At 45.3% G+C, this 13,696-nt stretch overlaps 1 protein-coding gene across 1 annotated transcript; it reads right to left on the bottom strand.

The window, feature by feature from the left end:
* Nucleotides 1–1,264: 1,264 nt before the first annotated feature.
* GABARAPL2 (GABA type A receptor associated protein like 2) lies at nt 1,265–11,698 on the bottom strand. Its single transcript, XM_004387826.2, has 4 exons — nt 11,543–11,698; nt 11,160–11,215; nt 9,861–10,033; nt 1,265–1,880 (listed from the first exon to the last, which is right to left on the bottom strand). Exons 1-4 carry the CDS (start codon nt 11,574–11,576, stop codon nt 1,790–1,792), a joined length of 354 nt encoding a protein of 117 aa, XP_004387883.1. The 5' UTR covers nt 11,577–11,698; the 3' UTR covers nt 1,265–1,789.
* Between the last annotated feature and the right edge of the window lie 1,998 nt (nt 11,699–13,696).

The following is a 13,696-nucleotide window of genomic DNA, read 5'->3' as shown; positions in this document are numbered from 1 at the left end:
AGCCCAGGAGGACCAGGGTTAGGAGTTTGGGTCTGGCCTCCATCCCACAGACTTGGTGGCTTCTGGGCCATGCACAGCAGCCGGGTGGAAGTGGGGCTCCGACCTCAAGACAAGGGTCTGGCATCCTGGCACACAGACACCTGGGTGCCCTGGCCCACAGACGTATATCTGGTAGGATGTTGCCCAAAAGGACGATAAGCGATGTATACCTGTACTTTGGTAAAGATAAAGATCTTTGTTTCTTCCCCAATAGAAAGTTTTTACATTCATTTTAAACTACATGTTCTTCAATTGCTTGGTGATACCTGGTTTATTTATTCTGATAATCTATGTAGGGCCCTAGCCTCCATCAGAGGAAGAGTTAGGAAAGTAAGCATTTCCTCTCAAATACATTTTGTCTCCTGTGAAGCCTGTATCTCTATGCTAATTTGTAAGAAATTATGAAATTCATGGGCCTGGAAAAAAATTTAATCTTGATTTTTAGGAAGAAGGAATTACAAAGCAGCACCTTAACACAGGAACATATAAAAGGATGTATGTATATGGTTATTCATTACAATACTGTAGGTAGTAGTTAAAGATTTTGAAAAACCCAAATGCCGATTAATAGAGACTAGTTAAATAACTATGGTATATCCACACAGTAGAATACTATTTGGTTGTAAAAATGAATGAAAAGGCTATGAACTGATAGGGAAAGATCACAAGGATATACTAATTTTAAATGAAAAAAAAATGTACATAAGTGTATATAATGTTTTCTTTGTGTAAAAAGGAAGAAAACAAGGATATATATCCATATTTAATTATATGTACAAAAATAAATACTAACAAGGAACAGTAAAAGCAGTTCCCTATAAGAGGCAGGGGTGGTCAGAAAACAGTGGTGAGGGCAAGACTTCTCAATGTATACCTTTTTATATAGTCTTGATATTTAAACCATGTGGATATATCAAAAGATTTAAATAATTTTTTTTAAGGAATGCAGGTATATTATAAGAGTCCTTATTGAACAATGGTGATTTTTCTCAGTGGAGAAGTCTGTGGCCTCATATCACTCCTTTACTTCCATCTGTCCCCTCAGGAACTGGTGTGGCTTACATATGGGCCCAAGCAATCCCTCCTTATGACACATGGCTGACACCACTACTTCCCGGCCCAGCTGTGCTGCCATGTCTCCCACAAGCCCTCTTCATGCCCCAGCAGATGCTGCTTCTCTGACCCATCCAAACGAAAGTGAATGAAGGACATGGCCACACTGCAGTGCCTTTACAAGAGCAAGTTTTATTGTTAATTATTTACCTTAACAGTTTCAGAAAGAGGAACAGATTAGCTCAGTCCAACATGATTGGCAGTTGGCAAAAATCTAGTGAAGCAAGTGTTCTGATTGCTAAGGATTTAATTTGGATGCTTTTAATACTTAGCCATCTAACACTTCTAACACTTCAAACATAATCCAGAATAAATGCATCATCTCCCTCCTTTTCACTTTAATACCCCACCTACCTCACTTCAGTGTGGAAATATCTTCATTAAATATGATTCCCAGAGAAACAGGTTCCCTTGATAGTATAGCCATGAGGACAATGCACAAAAAGAAAAATTCAAAATAAAACTATGATAATTTACTAATCTAAGGAAACAAAACCTTCCAATATATTAAGAAATAAATCCAGTTACAAATGCACTAATAGGTCTATGTCAAGAGGGTCTGGTGTAATAACTGAAAATGGCTGGCTATTTACAAGATACACAAACGGGAACGGTGCACCTAGCCTAGCGCTGGCCCTCAGAAGCCAAAAGTGTTCTCTCCGCTGTAGGCCACGTACAAGAATCCATCTTCATCTTTTTCCTTTTCGTAAAGCTGTCCCATAGTTAGGCTTGAATGAGAAAAACAAGAAACAACATTGAGAGTTGGAATTGGTTACCGAGTCCACGTGTCAAGAGAAAGATGAGGTGAGAGTAAGAAGGCTAACTGCAGTGCTTCCCTAGCCACTCCCTAGCACACCCTTGGTGGTAAAACACATTGCCATCGAGTTGATTATGACTTATAATGACCTTTAGTGGTACATAGTAAAAATAATTTCTCCTTTCAGCAGACATGGAGTTTGGAAGGGAAATGGAGCCAGGGAAAGATTAAGATAAATTAGGTTACCAGGGGTCAGTAAGTAAGACTAGAACCAAAGTATCCATCCTCCTGGCCCTGAGACAAGGCCATCTGACCTCACTCACCTTCACAAAATGTAAATCCTTTAAAGAGGTCAGCTCCATGTATGGGGGTGGCTGGTTAGCACATGCATACTTTAAATGTCAAGTGCAAGGAAAAACCTAAAGCAAAATCCTGAGAGGCCCATCGCTGTGTGGGTGAAGGAGCCAGGTAAGGAAGAGTACATTGGGCTGTCTTCCTCCTTCAAGTTGGTTTGCCTGAAGATTTATGTGTACCTGACGTGACAGGTACAAGTGGATTCATTCTGTGGAAGCTCCCCTGCCAAAACCCTCTGTCCCCAGAGATCTGCATTGGCATCGTCAAAGAAAAACAAGTTATTTTCCTCATATGTAATCAAAAAAAACTCTCAGATTGTATCTGGAATGCAAAGAAACCCTGCCCAACCTCTCAAAGAACCCTCCAGAAATAGATATTCCTCAAATGAAATGTGTGGGTAGGAAAGCTTGCTTTCCCTAAATGTAAAACAGACTGCAGTGGAGGAGACCTAATCTAGTCCTCTGCCATGAAACTGAGTTGTGCCGGCCCCAGAGTTAAGACTAGTAACACCTGGAACCCTGTGCAAGCTTTTGGCCACGTGACTGTACTATTCAAGCTGAGCAGGAAGTGCAGCATGCCCGAGCTGACTAAGCAGCAGTGTGACCATAAGCGGTGGGGTCAACCAGAACCAGCAGTCAGATCCACCATCTAAGAGCTGACTTGAGACATCAGAGGTCACTAGTCAAGACAGGTTACAAAAAATACTTAACTGCAAGACCCACTCAACCAGGGGCCAGTAAGGTAGACAGGGTTCCAGGGCCTCCAGCTAGTAAAGCAAACAATGACAGCCCCACTCTGCTGCCTTGCTCCTGGCTGGCTGAGTGGGTAAAGCAGGGACCCAGGCCACATTTATACAGAGATTTTTCTTTTCTTTCCTGTTCTTTCTGTCCCAATTGTAAGCTGTGTGGGTAGATGAGAGGATTAAGTAATAATGTGGGGGTAGATGAGTATGAATACAAAATGGACTGGCATTAGCATCTTGTACAGTAAAACACTGTACCCTGTGAGGATCTCTTACCCTGGCATTTGTAAAGCCAGGACTCTGTAGAACAGCACTGTCCAATAGAAGGAAATGTTCTGTATCTGTGCTGTTCAACATAGTAGCCACTAGCTACATGTAACTATTGAGTGCTTGAAATGTAGCCAGTTTGAATTGAGCTGTTCTTTAAGTGTAAAACACAGGATTTCGAAGACTTAATATGAAAGAAAAAAAAAGTAAACTATCTCAATAATTTTTTTTTTTCTATCTCAATAATTTTGATTATATACAGAAATGGAGCCCTGGTGGCCCAGTGGGTAAAGTGATCAACGCCTAACCGAAAGGTTGGCGGTTTGAAACCACCAGCGGCTCCACCGGAGAAAGATGTAGCAGTCTGCTTTTGTAAAGATTTACAGCCTTGGAAACCCTATGGGGACACTATGAGTTGGAATCCACTCGATGGCAGTAGGTTAGTTAGTACATACTCAAATAACACTTTAGATATAAAAAAAACCAAAACCCATTGCTGTCAAGTTGATTCTGACTCATAGCAACCCTATTTTAATATGTACTCAAAATTATAATAAATTACTAAAATTATTTCACCTGTTTGAATTTTTTAATGTTGTACTGGAAAATTTTAAATTACATATGTGGCTCAAGTGATACTTCTGTTCACGGCACTGCCCCAGACCATGTGAGGACTTGGGGCAGCGGATAGGAGGAGGAAACCCTGCCCATGAGAACACCCAGAGCAGTGGGTGTAGACCTTGGCTGCACATCAGAATCACTGGGGATCTTTAAAAAAAATCTCCATGCCACAGCCCCAGCCCCAGCCCCAGCCCCAGTCCCAGCCCAGCCCAATTAACTCAGCATCTCTGGAGGTGGGACCCATCAGTTTTTAAATGCCTATGATGATTCCACATGCAGTCAGGTTGAGAACCTGCCCAGAGGAAGAAGAGTGTTCTTGAGATGCTCATCTTTAAGATGATTAGAAAGTAAAGTGAAGAGCCAGCAACTAGCAAAAGGGCTTAAACATGTAGCTGAGTCTCCCAAGAAGATTTTCACCCTGACTGCTGAGAAAGCCCCGAGCAAATCCCTGCTTTTCTGTAGGGCTCCTCAAAATGAAGCTATGGGAAAACAGCTATGGCTATTGCCACAACTCTCTTTGCACCACTTGGCCTAAGTGTCCTGGATGACTTTGATGGGACTATTATATCATCTCTTCATTCTCATTAACAAATGGGTTCATGTTTAAGACACAGCAGTAGCAGACACTGTGGGCGATTAAAAGGCAGCCACCTCTTGGTGCCTCTGTCAGGTTTGGTGCCAACTGACAGACTGAGTTCTGTGCGTTTCCTAACAAGTTAGAAGCCCTAATGCAATGATTCCAAATCCCAGCTGCTAACTTAGAAATATTTGAGTTTTATAAACACCAGTGGCCCGGCCCAGACTTTGTATGCTGCCCACGGTGAACAATGACCACTAGGACCACTACTGTCTAAAACAAGCTCTCAGGCTCTGAGCCCTGACTTTTGACAAAGGCCCATAATCATGTGGCTTTTATTCCTTTCTGCCTTTAGATTCTATTGTCTTTGAGGTAAAACTTGGGTTTATCAATTCGTTTGATAACTATAAAGGCAGATAATAAAAACCATAATTATAATAGGAAACACTATGTGCCAAGAACTGTTCTAAGTGTGTTCCATATGTTAACTCTTTTTATCCTCGAAACAGTCTTATGAGGAGGTACTATCAACCTCCATAGTTCATAGGTAAGGAAACTGAGACACAGAGAGGTTAATGTGTGTGTGATCCAAGGTCACAAAGCTAGGCAAATTCATCACTGCCAAGCTATACTGCAGATCTGTTCCAATAACATTTAACATCAGAATCCTTGTACCTTCTGCAGAGATCTTCCTTAGAAGAGCACTTATGCATACAAATGTGTGTACAAATCCCCTGGCATCTCGTTCTACTGCCGATCTGGATTCAGTAGGTCTGAGGTGGGGCCTAAGATTCTGCTTTCTAACAAGCTCTGGGTAAGGCCAATGCTGCCAGTGCCACATCACTCATTGAGTAGCAAGGCCTTAGAGTGTGCTCCCTCAGATCTGGTAATTTGATAGCTTGATGGTTGTGCCTAATGACTTTATTAAAGAGTCCTATCACTGTTCTCCTTTTCACTGTCACACTAGCTTTGTGTGGAAACTTTAGTTAGCAGCAGCTCTGTGTCCTTATACTCGCGATATCCCTTGGGCAAGGAACTTGGTGACAACACTCAATGTTGGGAGCTGAAGAAATCTATTCAGCAGCAGCCCAAGACTGAACACCTACCTGATTTCAAGGCTATACAACTGAGTGTCATTAAACTAGAAAAGCACATGTGTACAGGATGATTTGAAGCTAGTGCTTGTGGGATCGGGCCTTGCACATGCAGAGTCAGAGTAACCTGGCCTACAGCCATAAAGCACTGGGCCATAAATATAGTTAAAAAAAAAAAAAAAGTTCCATTAAAAGAACACTCAAGTGGAAGCCCAGGGGGCAAAAAGTGACCCTACAGCAGGCAGCCCATAGCAGCCTTGGGAAGCTGGTGTGTCAGTTTCTCACAAGTTCCATAAACCTCTGAGAAGATGAGCCTCCCTCTAGGAATTTAGAAAGGCCTGAGCCACATGGCATTGTCACTGCTTCTTGCCTGAGGAGCCTGAAGCACAGAGACAGCTCTAATGAGACTACAGGCTAAGCTGCACAAGCTTGCTAGATAGCCTGTGAACTCACAAGCAGCACTGCAACTCCAAGGCTTCCTGCCTGAGTAGCTGGGAGGCAGGTGGAGAAGACACCCAAAGGTGGCCTCCAGTACTATATGCTTCTTCCCCAAACAGCACTTATCCAAGGATGCTGCTGCTGCGTACCAAGGGCGCTGCCACCTTCCAACTCCGGAGTCTGAGGAGGAGAGAAATGGGAAAAGGAGCCAATGGCAGATTCAAGCCATGAAGCCAATCTAAGGTGTGGCAGGACCTGAAGTACTGCATGAAATGAATCTAAATTGCCCCTTAAGATCTTTTCCCCCTGCCTCTCTGTTCAGGGTCACACAGAGCCAGGAAAACCACTTCTCCAGGGCAGAAACAAACCAATAATAAAGGCAAGTTTCAGCAAGATCACACTCAGGAATGGCCAAGCAGCTGAGGGCAAACATTACTTTTATGCTACTCAATAGCCTATGATTTGGGGGAAGGTGACCTACAACTGTGGGATGTCCATCCCTGTAGAACCTGCCCTCTGCCTCAGATCAAGGTCAGGTCATGGAGGGTGTTGGATCCAGCCTGACTCTGAACTGGCTGCACTGATGAGCACACCTGGCCACCCATCTGCTTGGGAGCCCATCCCATGTGCTTCCACTGGACCTGAATTTATTCTAGTGGGTAGGGATGAGTGGAGTATGGTGTGGGGAGAAGGACCACTGCTGTTGATCCTGGAAAGGCACTAGGGCAAAGGGAAAGTTAATATGGCCCTGATAAAGATTAACAACTGGTTGTTTCTTTTATCAGATTTTCTTTTCTTAGGATCACGCCCACTGCTGAAATAGACCCTGTTCTTAAAGAGGAATTATGTATTTATTTACCCAGAAATGATCAAAAGTGTTCAATTAAGCTGCTTAATAAAAGATGAATGGACTATCACAGCTTCCTTTTACTCAGTACCTCTTTAAATCTAGAAGCAACTGAACACAGTAATCTTAAACAGCACAGGTTTCTCAATGTCAAATTAAAACATCTTAAACCAAAATCAAACCTGTTGCTATCAGTCAATTCCGACTCACAACGACCCTATAGGACAGAGCAGACATGCCCCCATAGGGTTTCCAAGGCTGTAAATCTTTATGGAAGCAGACTGCCACATCTTTCTCCAGCGGAGCAGCTGGTGAATTTGAACTGCTGACTTTTCTGTTAGCAGCTAAGCGCTTTAACCGCTGCACCACCAGGGTTCCTTAAAACATCTTAGAGGTATTTTATTTAATAATATATCTCTATTTCTATTTTAAACAGCAGATTAACAAGACTCTTGTCTGTGTTCTAAACAAAAGCCAAAAGGCAGGACCACTGCCAGGCCTGGATGTGCCCCTCTACTGCCACAACTCTGGGAAACTTGTACAGTGACGTTCTTTCTCAAGTCCTGTCTACACCAAGGCCTAGTTCCCCTTTCCTTTATGGCCTGATTCCTGATGCAGGCACCTAAGCGGAGACTTCAACTTTCCAACACTAAATGGGAAAAGGCAGTTTAGATCTTTTTTTTTTTTAAAAAAAAAAGAAACAACGCAGAAACAATTTAGGAAGTAGGTAAAACTACTAGGGCCTATGTCTCTATTTCTAGAATCAATATTGGGATGGGGGAGGGCTCCTGTAGGCTGGATTCATGCATTCTCAACTCTTGATTTCTCCAGCCACTCTTAGAAGGCTGCAAGCATTAGCTGAAGGTTAATGGAAGCCCCAGGTTTCCCTAAGGAGCCTGGAAAGAGCTGAGGAGTAGACTGCTAACCCACCATGGAGAGGAGAGAGTAAGGCTGAGTCACACACCAGCTTATGGGGACCCTAAGGTACTTTTGTTTGTGCTATCAGGTGATTATCATTTGCATAAAGACCAATGATATCACATGCCTCCTTTGTTTATAAACAAATTTGTTTTTAATAAAACAACAAAATGAACAAGGAACTGCTGCATGAAGTGTTGAGTGGGAAGTCATTAACTAGGGCTAAACATACTGAGGACCTGGGCAGAGGGGTTTTGGATAGTGACTGAGGGAAGACTCAGAAAGCACCAGCTCTTTGTGACCTCTGTAAACACTGCAGTGGGGAAGCAGGATCAGGACATGGGTTCCTGGTTACTTTTTCCTAAAATCTGGACTTGGGTCACTGGTAATAGTCCACTTTAACGCAGGTTCTCACCAGGCTGAAAAGGTAAATGGGGCTTGATAGAAAATGGTCATGAAGCAGCCTCTGCTGCATGGAGAGAGAATCATTTTTCACTTCCAATTCTATTTATATCTTGGGGCTAATGGGGGAGGAGGTAGTTGGTGAGACCTGCAGTCATTTTAATTGCTAGATTAACCATCGGAGTAACCTTACTGTCTCCAGAAGCCTGCTTAACTTCATTCAACATCCTTCAAGAAGTACGGGAGGATCAGAGTTGAGGAAAACAAACTCAATACCATACCTACTTCCTCTTCCAAGAAGCCACCTTCAGGAAGGAAGAAACAGGGTGGCCAAGGCCCTGCTGAGGCTGCAGGTGTACAAACGAGGATTTACCTCTCCACAACCCTAAGGGAAGTTGAGAGTGACCACAAATGCCCAGGGCTTCCTCCCCTGGTGACTAGTGCACCCAGTAACACACTGCCCAGAGGCCTGTGGAGAAGGAAGACCGGAAAAGCCCAATACCACAGCTTTCGTAGACCAATGGCGCCCAGTGGGCAGGCCCTGGCCTATCTCCCCAGGCAGGACACTGGCCTTAAGGAAGAGTCTTCTGTTTTTCCCATGTCCTGCCACTCTGCCAAACACCAGGAAGTGGTGGTGGTGGAGACTGGGAAAGAGGAAATCAGACCTAAAAATAGTCACAGCTTTCTACCTTTAGTAGAAATAAGGTCTGGAATTTGGCTTAGGTCTCTTCTGGAGCCTTTAAGGATTTTCACAGAGCCTATTTTGGCCACACTGGGCTAGTTCTCAGGGCTTCTGAAAACTTTAGCATTTTAGAAATACTACTTTTAGGGGTAACAAAAGAAACTTGAGGTAGTCTTGGATCATCAAAATAACAGCCAGCCAGGAACTTCCCACTGAGGGGAGAGATAAGGGCTAGAATCTGGTTCCAGGACTACAAGTACCAAATCAGTAATGGGAAAGGACTGGCCAGTGGTTTAGACTGAGCCAGTCCCTTTTCCTTTTTCCACAGGAGACAAAAGCTGGTTTGTCACCTACACGGAAGAGAAGAATTGTAATGATTCTGCCTAGATTTAGGCCCCAAAGTTATAATCCCAAAGCCCGCTTCCAGGCAGCAAAACAGCTAGAGTATGGGAGCCATTACTCTGTAGGTCAAAGCAGGTGGTACAAAGGGAGATGTCAGTGTGTAAAGAGACCTTAGCGCCCTTTACTGGACAGCAGCCATTTTAACGGACTTGAGAATCAGGCAGCTACAGACTGTCCCCATGGCAAGAGCTGACTGAGTTTGGAGAGCAAGCAGGCAGGGTAATTAGCTGAAGCTGAGCCTCAACAGGGACCATAAGCTCCTGGTGGAGAGTGACAGGGCTCATCTTGGAAAACTTCATTTCAGATCTCAGGTCTAAGCCTGAGTCTGCAACTGTTTTAAAGGATTCCTGGGGGCCTGAGGCTGGGTTTCATCATTTTTTTTTTTTTTTTTTAAAAACTCCAGGCCTTGTTCTACTTTCTTAACAAAAAGTACACTCCACGTACTGCAGCCCTTCCTCATCTTCCTGGCGCTCTGGATGTCAGGGAGCACAAAATCCAGGTTTCCAGCCAAGAGCCTTAAGAGTTTTTAGACCTCCAAAGTTCTGAGTTCTGTAAGCAGCTAAGCAAATGGTCAGTATAGAGGGGCCATCTAGTGACCATCTCTCACCTGGACTGTGGGACTGTCTTATCCACAAAGAGGAAGATTGCCTTTTCAGAAGGAAGCTGGATTCTTTTCCTGATGATCCACATGAACTGAGCCACAGTGATGTCAGATGGAACCAGGTACTTCCGTTTGTCAATGTCAACAATCTGAGAGCCAGAGACTTTTTCCACAATCACCTGGGAGAGTGAACAGAAGTCAGAACTGGATTTCTAAAGTGAGGCTCTAGCATCGAATTGTCAGGGGAACTGATGAAGAGTGTGGGCTGGGAGGTGGGTGGGAAACTGCACAGCATTAGAAAATAAATTCCTGGCTTAATAAACCACACACTCTGGAGGTTGAGGGCTGATATAAATGTGTTACATGAAAACAGTAAGTGCTTTTCTGTGGTCAATTATATTTCTCATCCCTGATCTCAGCCTGTGTAAGGGAAACACACAGCCCTTACTACTAAGCTTTTCAACAGTTTGGGCAGACCCAAGACTATCTGGTGAGAGTTTCACGTATAGCCTGTTACTCCAGGCCTCACTGGATCCGCCTTCACACTACAGGAGAATTAAAGTCTCAAGGAACCCAGGAGACAAGAATGGATGGACTAATGGGAATGACTGGCAATCCCAGCCGGCCAAAAACAAACGTCTTCATTTGGTTTGTTGCTTCTCTGTGAACTACGTTTCAAATTTGCTCCATCCCCAAAAGAACTGTTCACAGACAAAGAGCTTCAATAACAGGCCTGGATGTCCTTTAACAATAAGGATTACAGAAACTACTCCAGCATGGAAGAAACATAAGATCACATTTATTGTCAATTAAGGGAAACCAGGGGAGAAGGGGTCTGTCTTCTCAGTTTTTGGTCACCAAGGATGACAGGGTCAGGGTGAGGAAAGGGAGCTAGAGGTTAGCTAAAGATGAAGGCTCGAAGTTAAAGATGAATGTCCTGAGACTGAAGTAGTACTTGCACGATCGAAGTGTCATCTCCCTCCACCACCATTCCCAAAAGTGGCAGTGACCTATTGCCCTGTCCTAGTACAACAATCCTTATATAACTAGCGAGGGAGCCCAGAGGCTGCAGACGGCTTGCTGGCCTAGATCGGAAGATTCAGCACTGAAGAATCCTGAACAGCACCAGCCCAAGCCCCTTCACGCCCGGCCCCTGACCTCCCTAACCCAGTCTGGCCCATCTGATGGTAGAACTGGGTCTAGAACCTCAACATGTCAACTGTTGAATGGCCTAGGGCCCTACCATGGGCCCCAGACGGCAGGGGTGACAACGAGGTGAGGAGGTGGGGGAGGCCGAACACTCACCGGAACCCGGTCGGGATATTTCGCTCGGATTTTCGCGGATTCCACGCATCTGTGTTCTGTCGGGGGGAAATACAAGGGGCTGACGGCCGCGCCTGCTCGTCGGCTAGTTCCTGGGCCCCCAACCCTCCTCCCCTTGCGACCTGCAAACGCCCGAGGCCCTCATTTCGGCGTCCCGGCGGCCGCTGATCTCTGTTCCCTGGCTCCAGGCCGGGCCCACGGAGGGCGGAACCGGCTCCATATGTCGCTGCCCGGGGTGCCGGGACTTCTGCGACCCAAGCCTGGGGTGCGGCATCTGCCCCGCCCGGCCCAGGGCGGCCCGAGTGGGGGAGGGGACCCACCCGCCGCCCCGACCCCCGCGGCCCGGCCGGCGCCCGAGCGCTTACCCAACGAGTGATCCTCCTTGAACATCCACTTCATGGCGGCGGCGAGAAGGGGACGGAGACGGCTCTCGGAGCCGAGGTGTTCAGCTCACGGACTACAACAACAACGACGGCGGCAACAGCAGCGGCGGCGACTACGCGGCAGGCGGGACTTCCGGCAGCCGGAGCCTAGCAACCGGCGGGGGCGGGGCTTCCGGCGCCATTCTCCGGGCCCCAACAGCAAGGGGCGGGGCCTCACGCGAAGGGGAGGAGTCCGGGAGGACGCAGCGGGAAGCTGAGCGGTGAGTGAGGAGGGTGGTCTTGGCGACGGGTTGGGCGGGTTGTGAGGGTACGTTCGGGGAACTGGTGACTGGAGCAGGGTCTCGGTAGCCGTTGGTGACAGAAAGGGGAGTTTGGGCGAATGGCTGATAGGACTCTTACAAAGGGCTGTTGACGGGAGAGAGTGGCGTGTTGGTGACGGGAAGGGGATTTAGGGGGTATGAATGACTGAGATGTCTCTGAATGTTGATGACGCCAAGGAGTTTGCGAATATTAACAGTTTGGGGAGCATTGTTTGGAGTGGTGGCAGGTTGGGGGCTCTGTATAGGGGTGTGTGTCTAATTTGAGGGGACTGTGGGGGAAGGGGTACTGATGACAACACGGAGGTGTAGTAATGAGGTCAGTCATAATAGGTTGCCTTGGACGTAGAAATCAAATTTAAACAACTCCCATTTTCTTCTCTATTCATGAATGAATTTTTAAAACATTTAAGAAAAGGTATCACAAATACTCATTTGAGGAGTGTAACATTACTGATTACTAAGAGACTCCCCTTAACCTTAACAGGCAGAGCAGTTAAAGGTGACTGTCAGGCTCAGAGAATCCCCCTGGCAGCTGGTCATAAGACGGGCTTCCTTGTTTGACAGTCGAATTGGGGTTCAGAATTTAGAGCCTGGACTGAGTGTGTGTCGCCTGCCTGGGCACATGCCTTGAGGTTTTCCAGTCCGTGATGTAATTCCTTTCTTCCAAACAGATTCATCAGGGCAGTCAAGTCTGGGTCATCCTCTGTTTATGAGCTGGTGAATATGTAACGAGAATATTCACTTAATTGGGCACATGACCTCTGTCAAATGCTCGTGATTCTGATGCATCTGGTAGGCCTATATCTTTGAATATTTCATTCATAATTTTCTATAGTTGGAATTCCTGACGAATGCTGTGGAATCTAGCTTCATTCTAAACGTATTTTTATTATTTTATGATTGTGTTTCTGAGCAACCAAAATAGATTTTTGTTTGTTTTTAATGAAGTGAGAAATCCTTTGAATATCACACATAGAAATTAGTGTTTTTGCATTAGTGTTTTTGCAGAAGCACAGTTCTAAGTGCTGGGGAAACACAGTGAACTAAACAGACGTTCCTGTTCTTATAGAGTTTACGTTCTAATTGGGCAAGACAATATGTCATAGGTGCTGTTTAGAAAAATCAGACAAGTTAGGTGATTAGAGAATGATAATGGGATGGAATGCTATTTGGATAGGGTGGTTGGCATATTCTAGAAACAGGAAGGAATCTCTGTGGCTCAAGATGAGTAAACAAGGGAGAATATTTTAGAAGATGAGATCAGAGGGATCTAGAATAAAACTGTGTTGAGCTTTAAATGCCTTGGGAAGAACTTTGAATTTTATCAAAATGACGGAAGTCAGAGGAGGGTTTTGACTTGCCTTTTTAAATGATCAGGCTAGCTTCTGTGTAGACAGTAGACTGTAAGGGGGTGACGGTGGAAACAAGGGGATCAGTTAAAAGGCTATTGCGATAATCCAGGTGAAAGATGATGTTAGCTTAGATCAGGATGGTGTCTATGGAGGTGATGGGAAGTAATTATATTCTGGATTTACTTTGAAGGTAACCCGTTGCCGTTGAGTCAATTCCAACTCATAGCGACCCTATAGGACAGAGTAGAACTGCCCCATAGAGTTTCCAAGGAGCACCTGGTGGATTCGAACTGCTGACCTTTTGGCTAGCAGCCATAGCACTTAACCAGTACACCACCAGGGTTTCCATTTTGAAGGTAGAGCCAACAAATAGTTGGGATGTGAGATGTGAGTGAGAAGACAAAGTCAAGGTTCTTGAGAGGAAAGAATTGCCATTTACTGAAATAGGGTGGAGGCAGTTTGGA

The sequence above is a fragment of the Trichechus manatus genome, unplaced genomic scaffold (genome assembly GCF_000243295.1).
Source record: "Trichechus manatus latirostris isolate Lorelei unplaced genomic scaffold, TriManLat1.0 scaffold00194, whole genome shotgun sequence".
NCBI classification, from domain to species: domain Eukaryota; kingdom Metazoa; phylum Chordata; class Mammalia; order Sirenia; family Trichechidae; genus Trichechus; species Trichechus manatus.
Note: the sequence above shows the minus strand (reverse complement) of the source record. Positions and strands in the feature narration are given on the sequence as shown.

Excerpts from the sequence above, each read along its gene's own strand:
- GABARAPL2 (XM_004387826.2), bottom strand. The coding sequence starts at position 11,576 with ATGAAGTGGATGTTCAAGGAGGATCACTCGTTGG. Across the intron at positions 10,034-11,159 it reads AATATCCCGACCGGGTTCCG|GTGATTGTGGAAAAAGTCTC; the intron begins GTGAGTGTTCGG and ends TCACTCTCCCAG. Across the intron at positions 1,881-9,860 it reads AAGACAGTCCCACAGTCCAG|CCTAACTATGGGACAGCTTT; the intron begins GTGAGAGATGGT and ends TTCTCATTCAAG.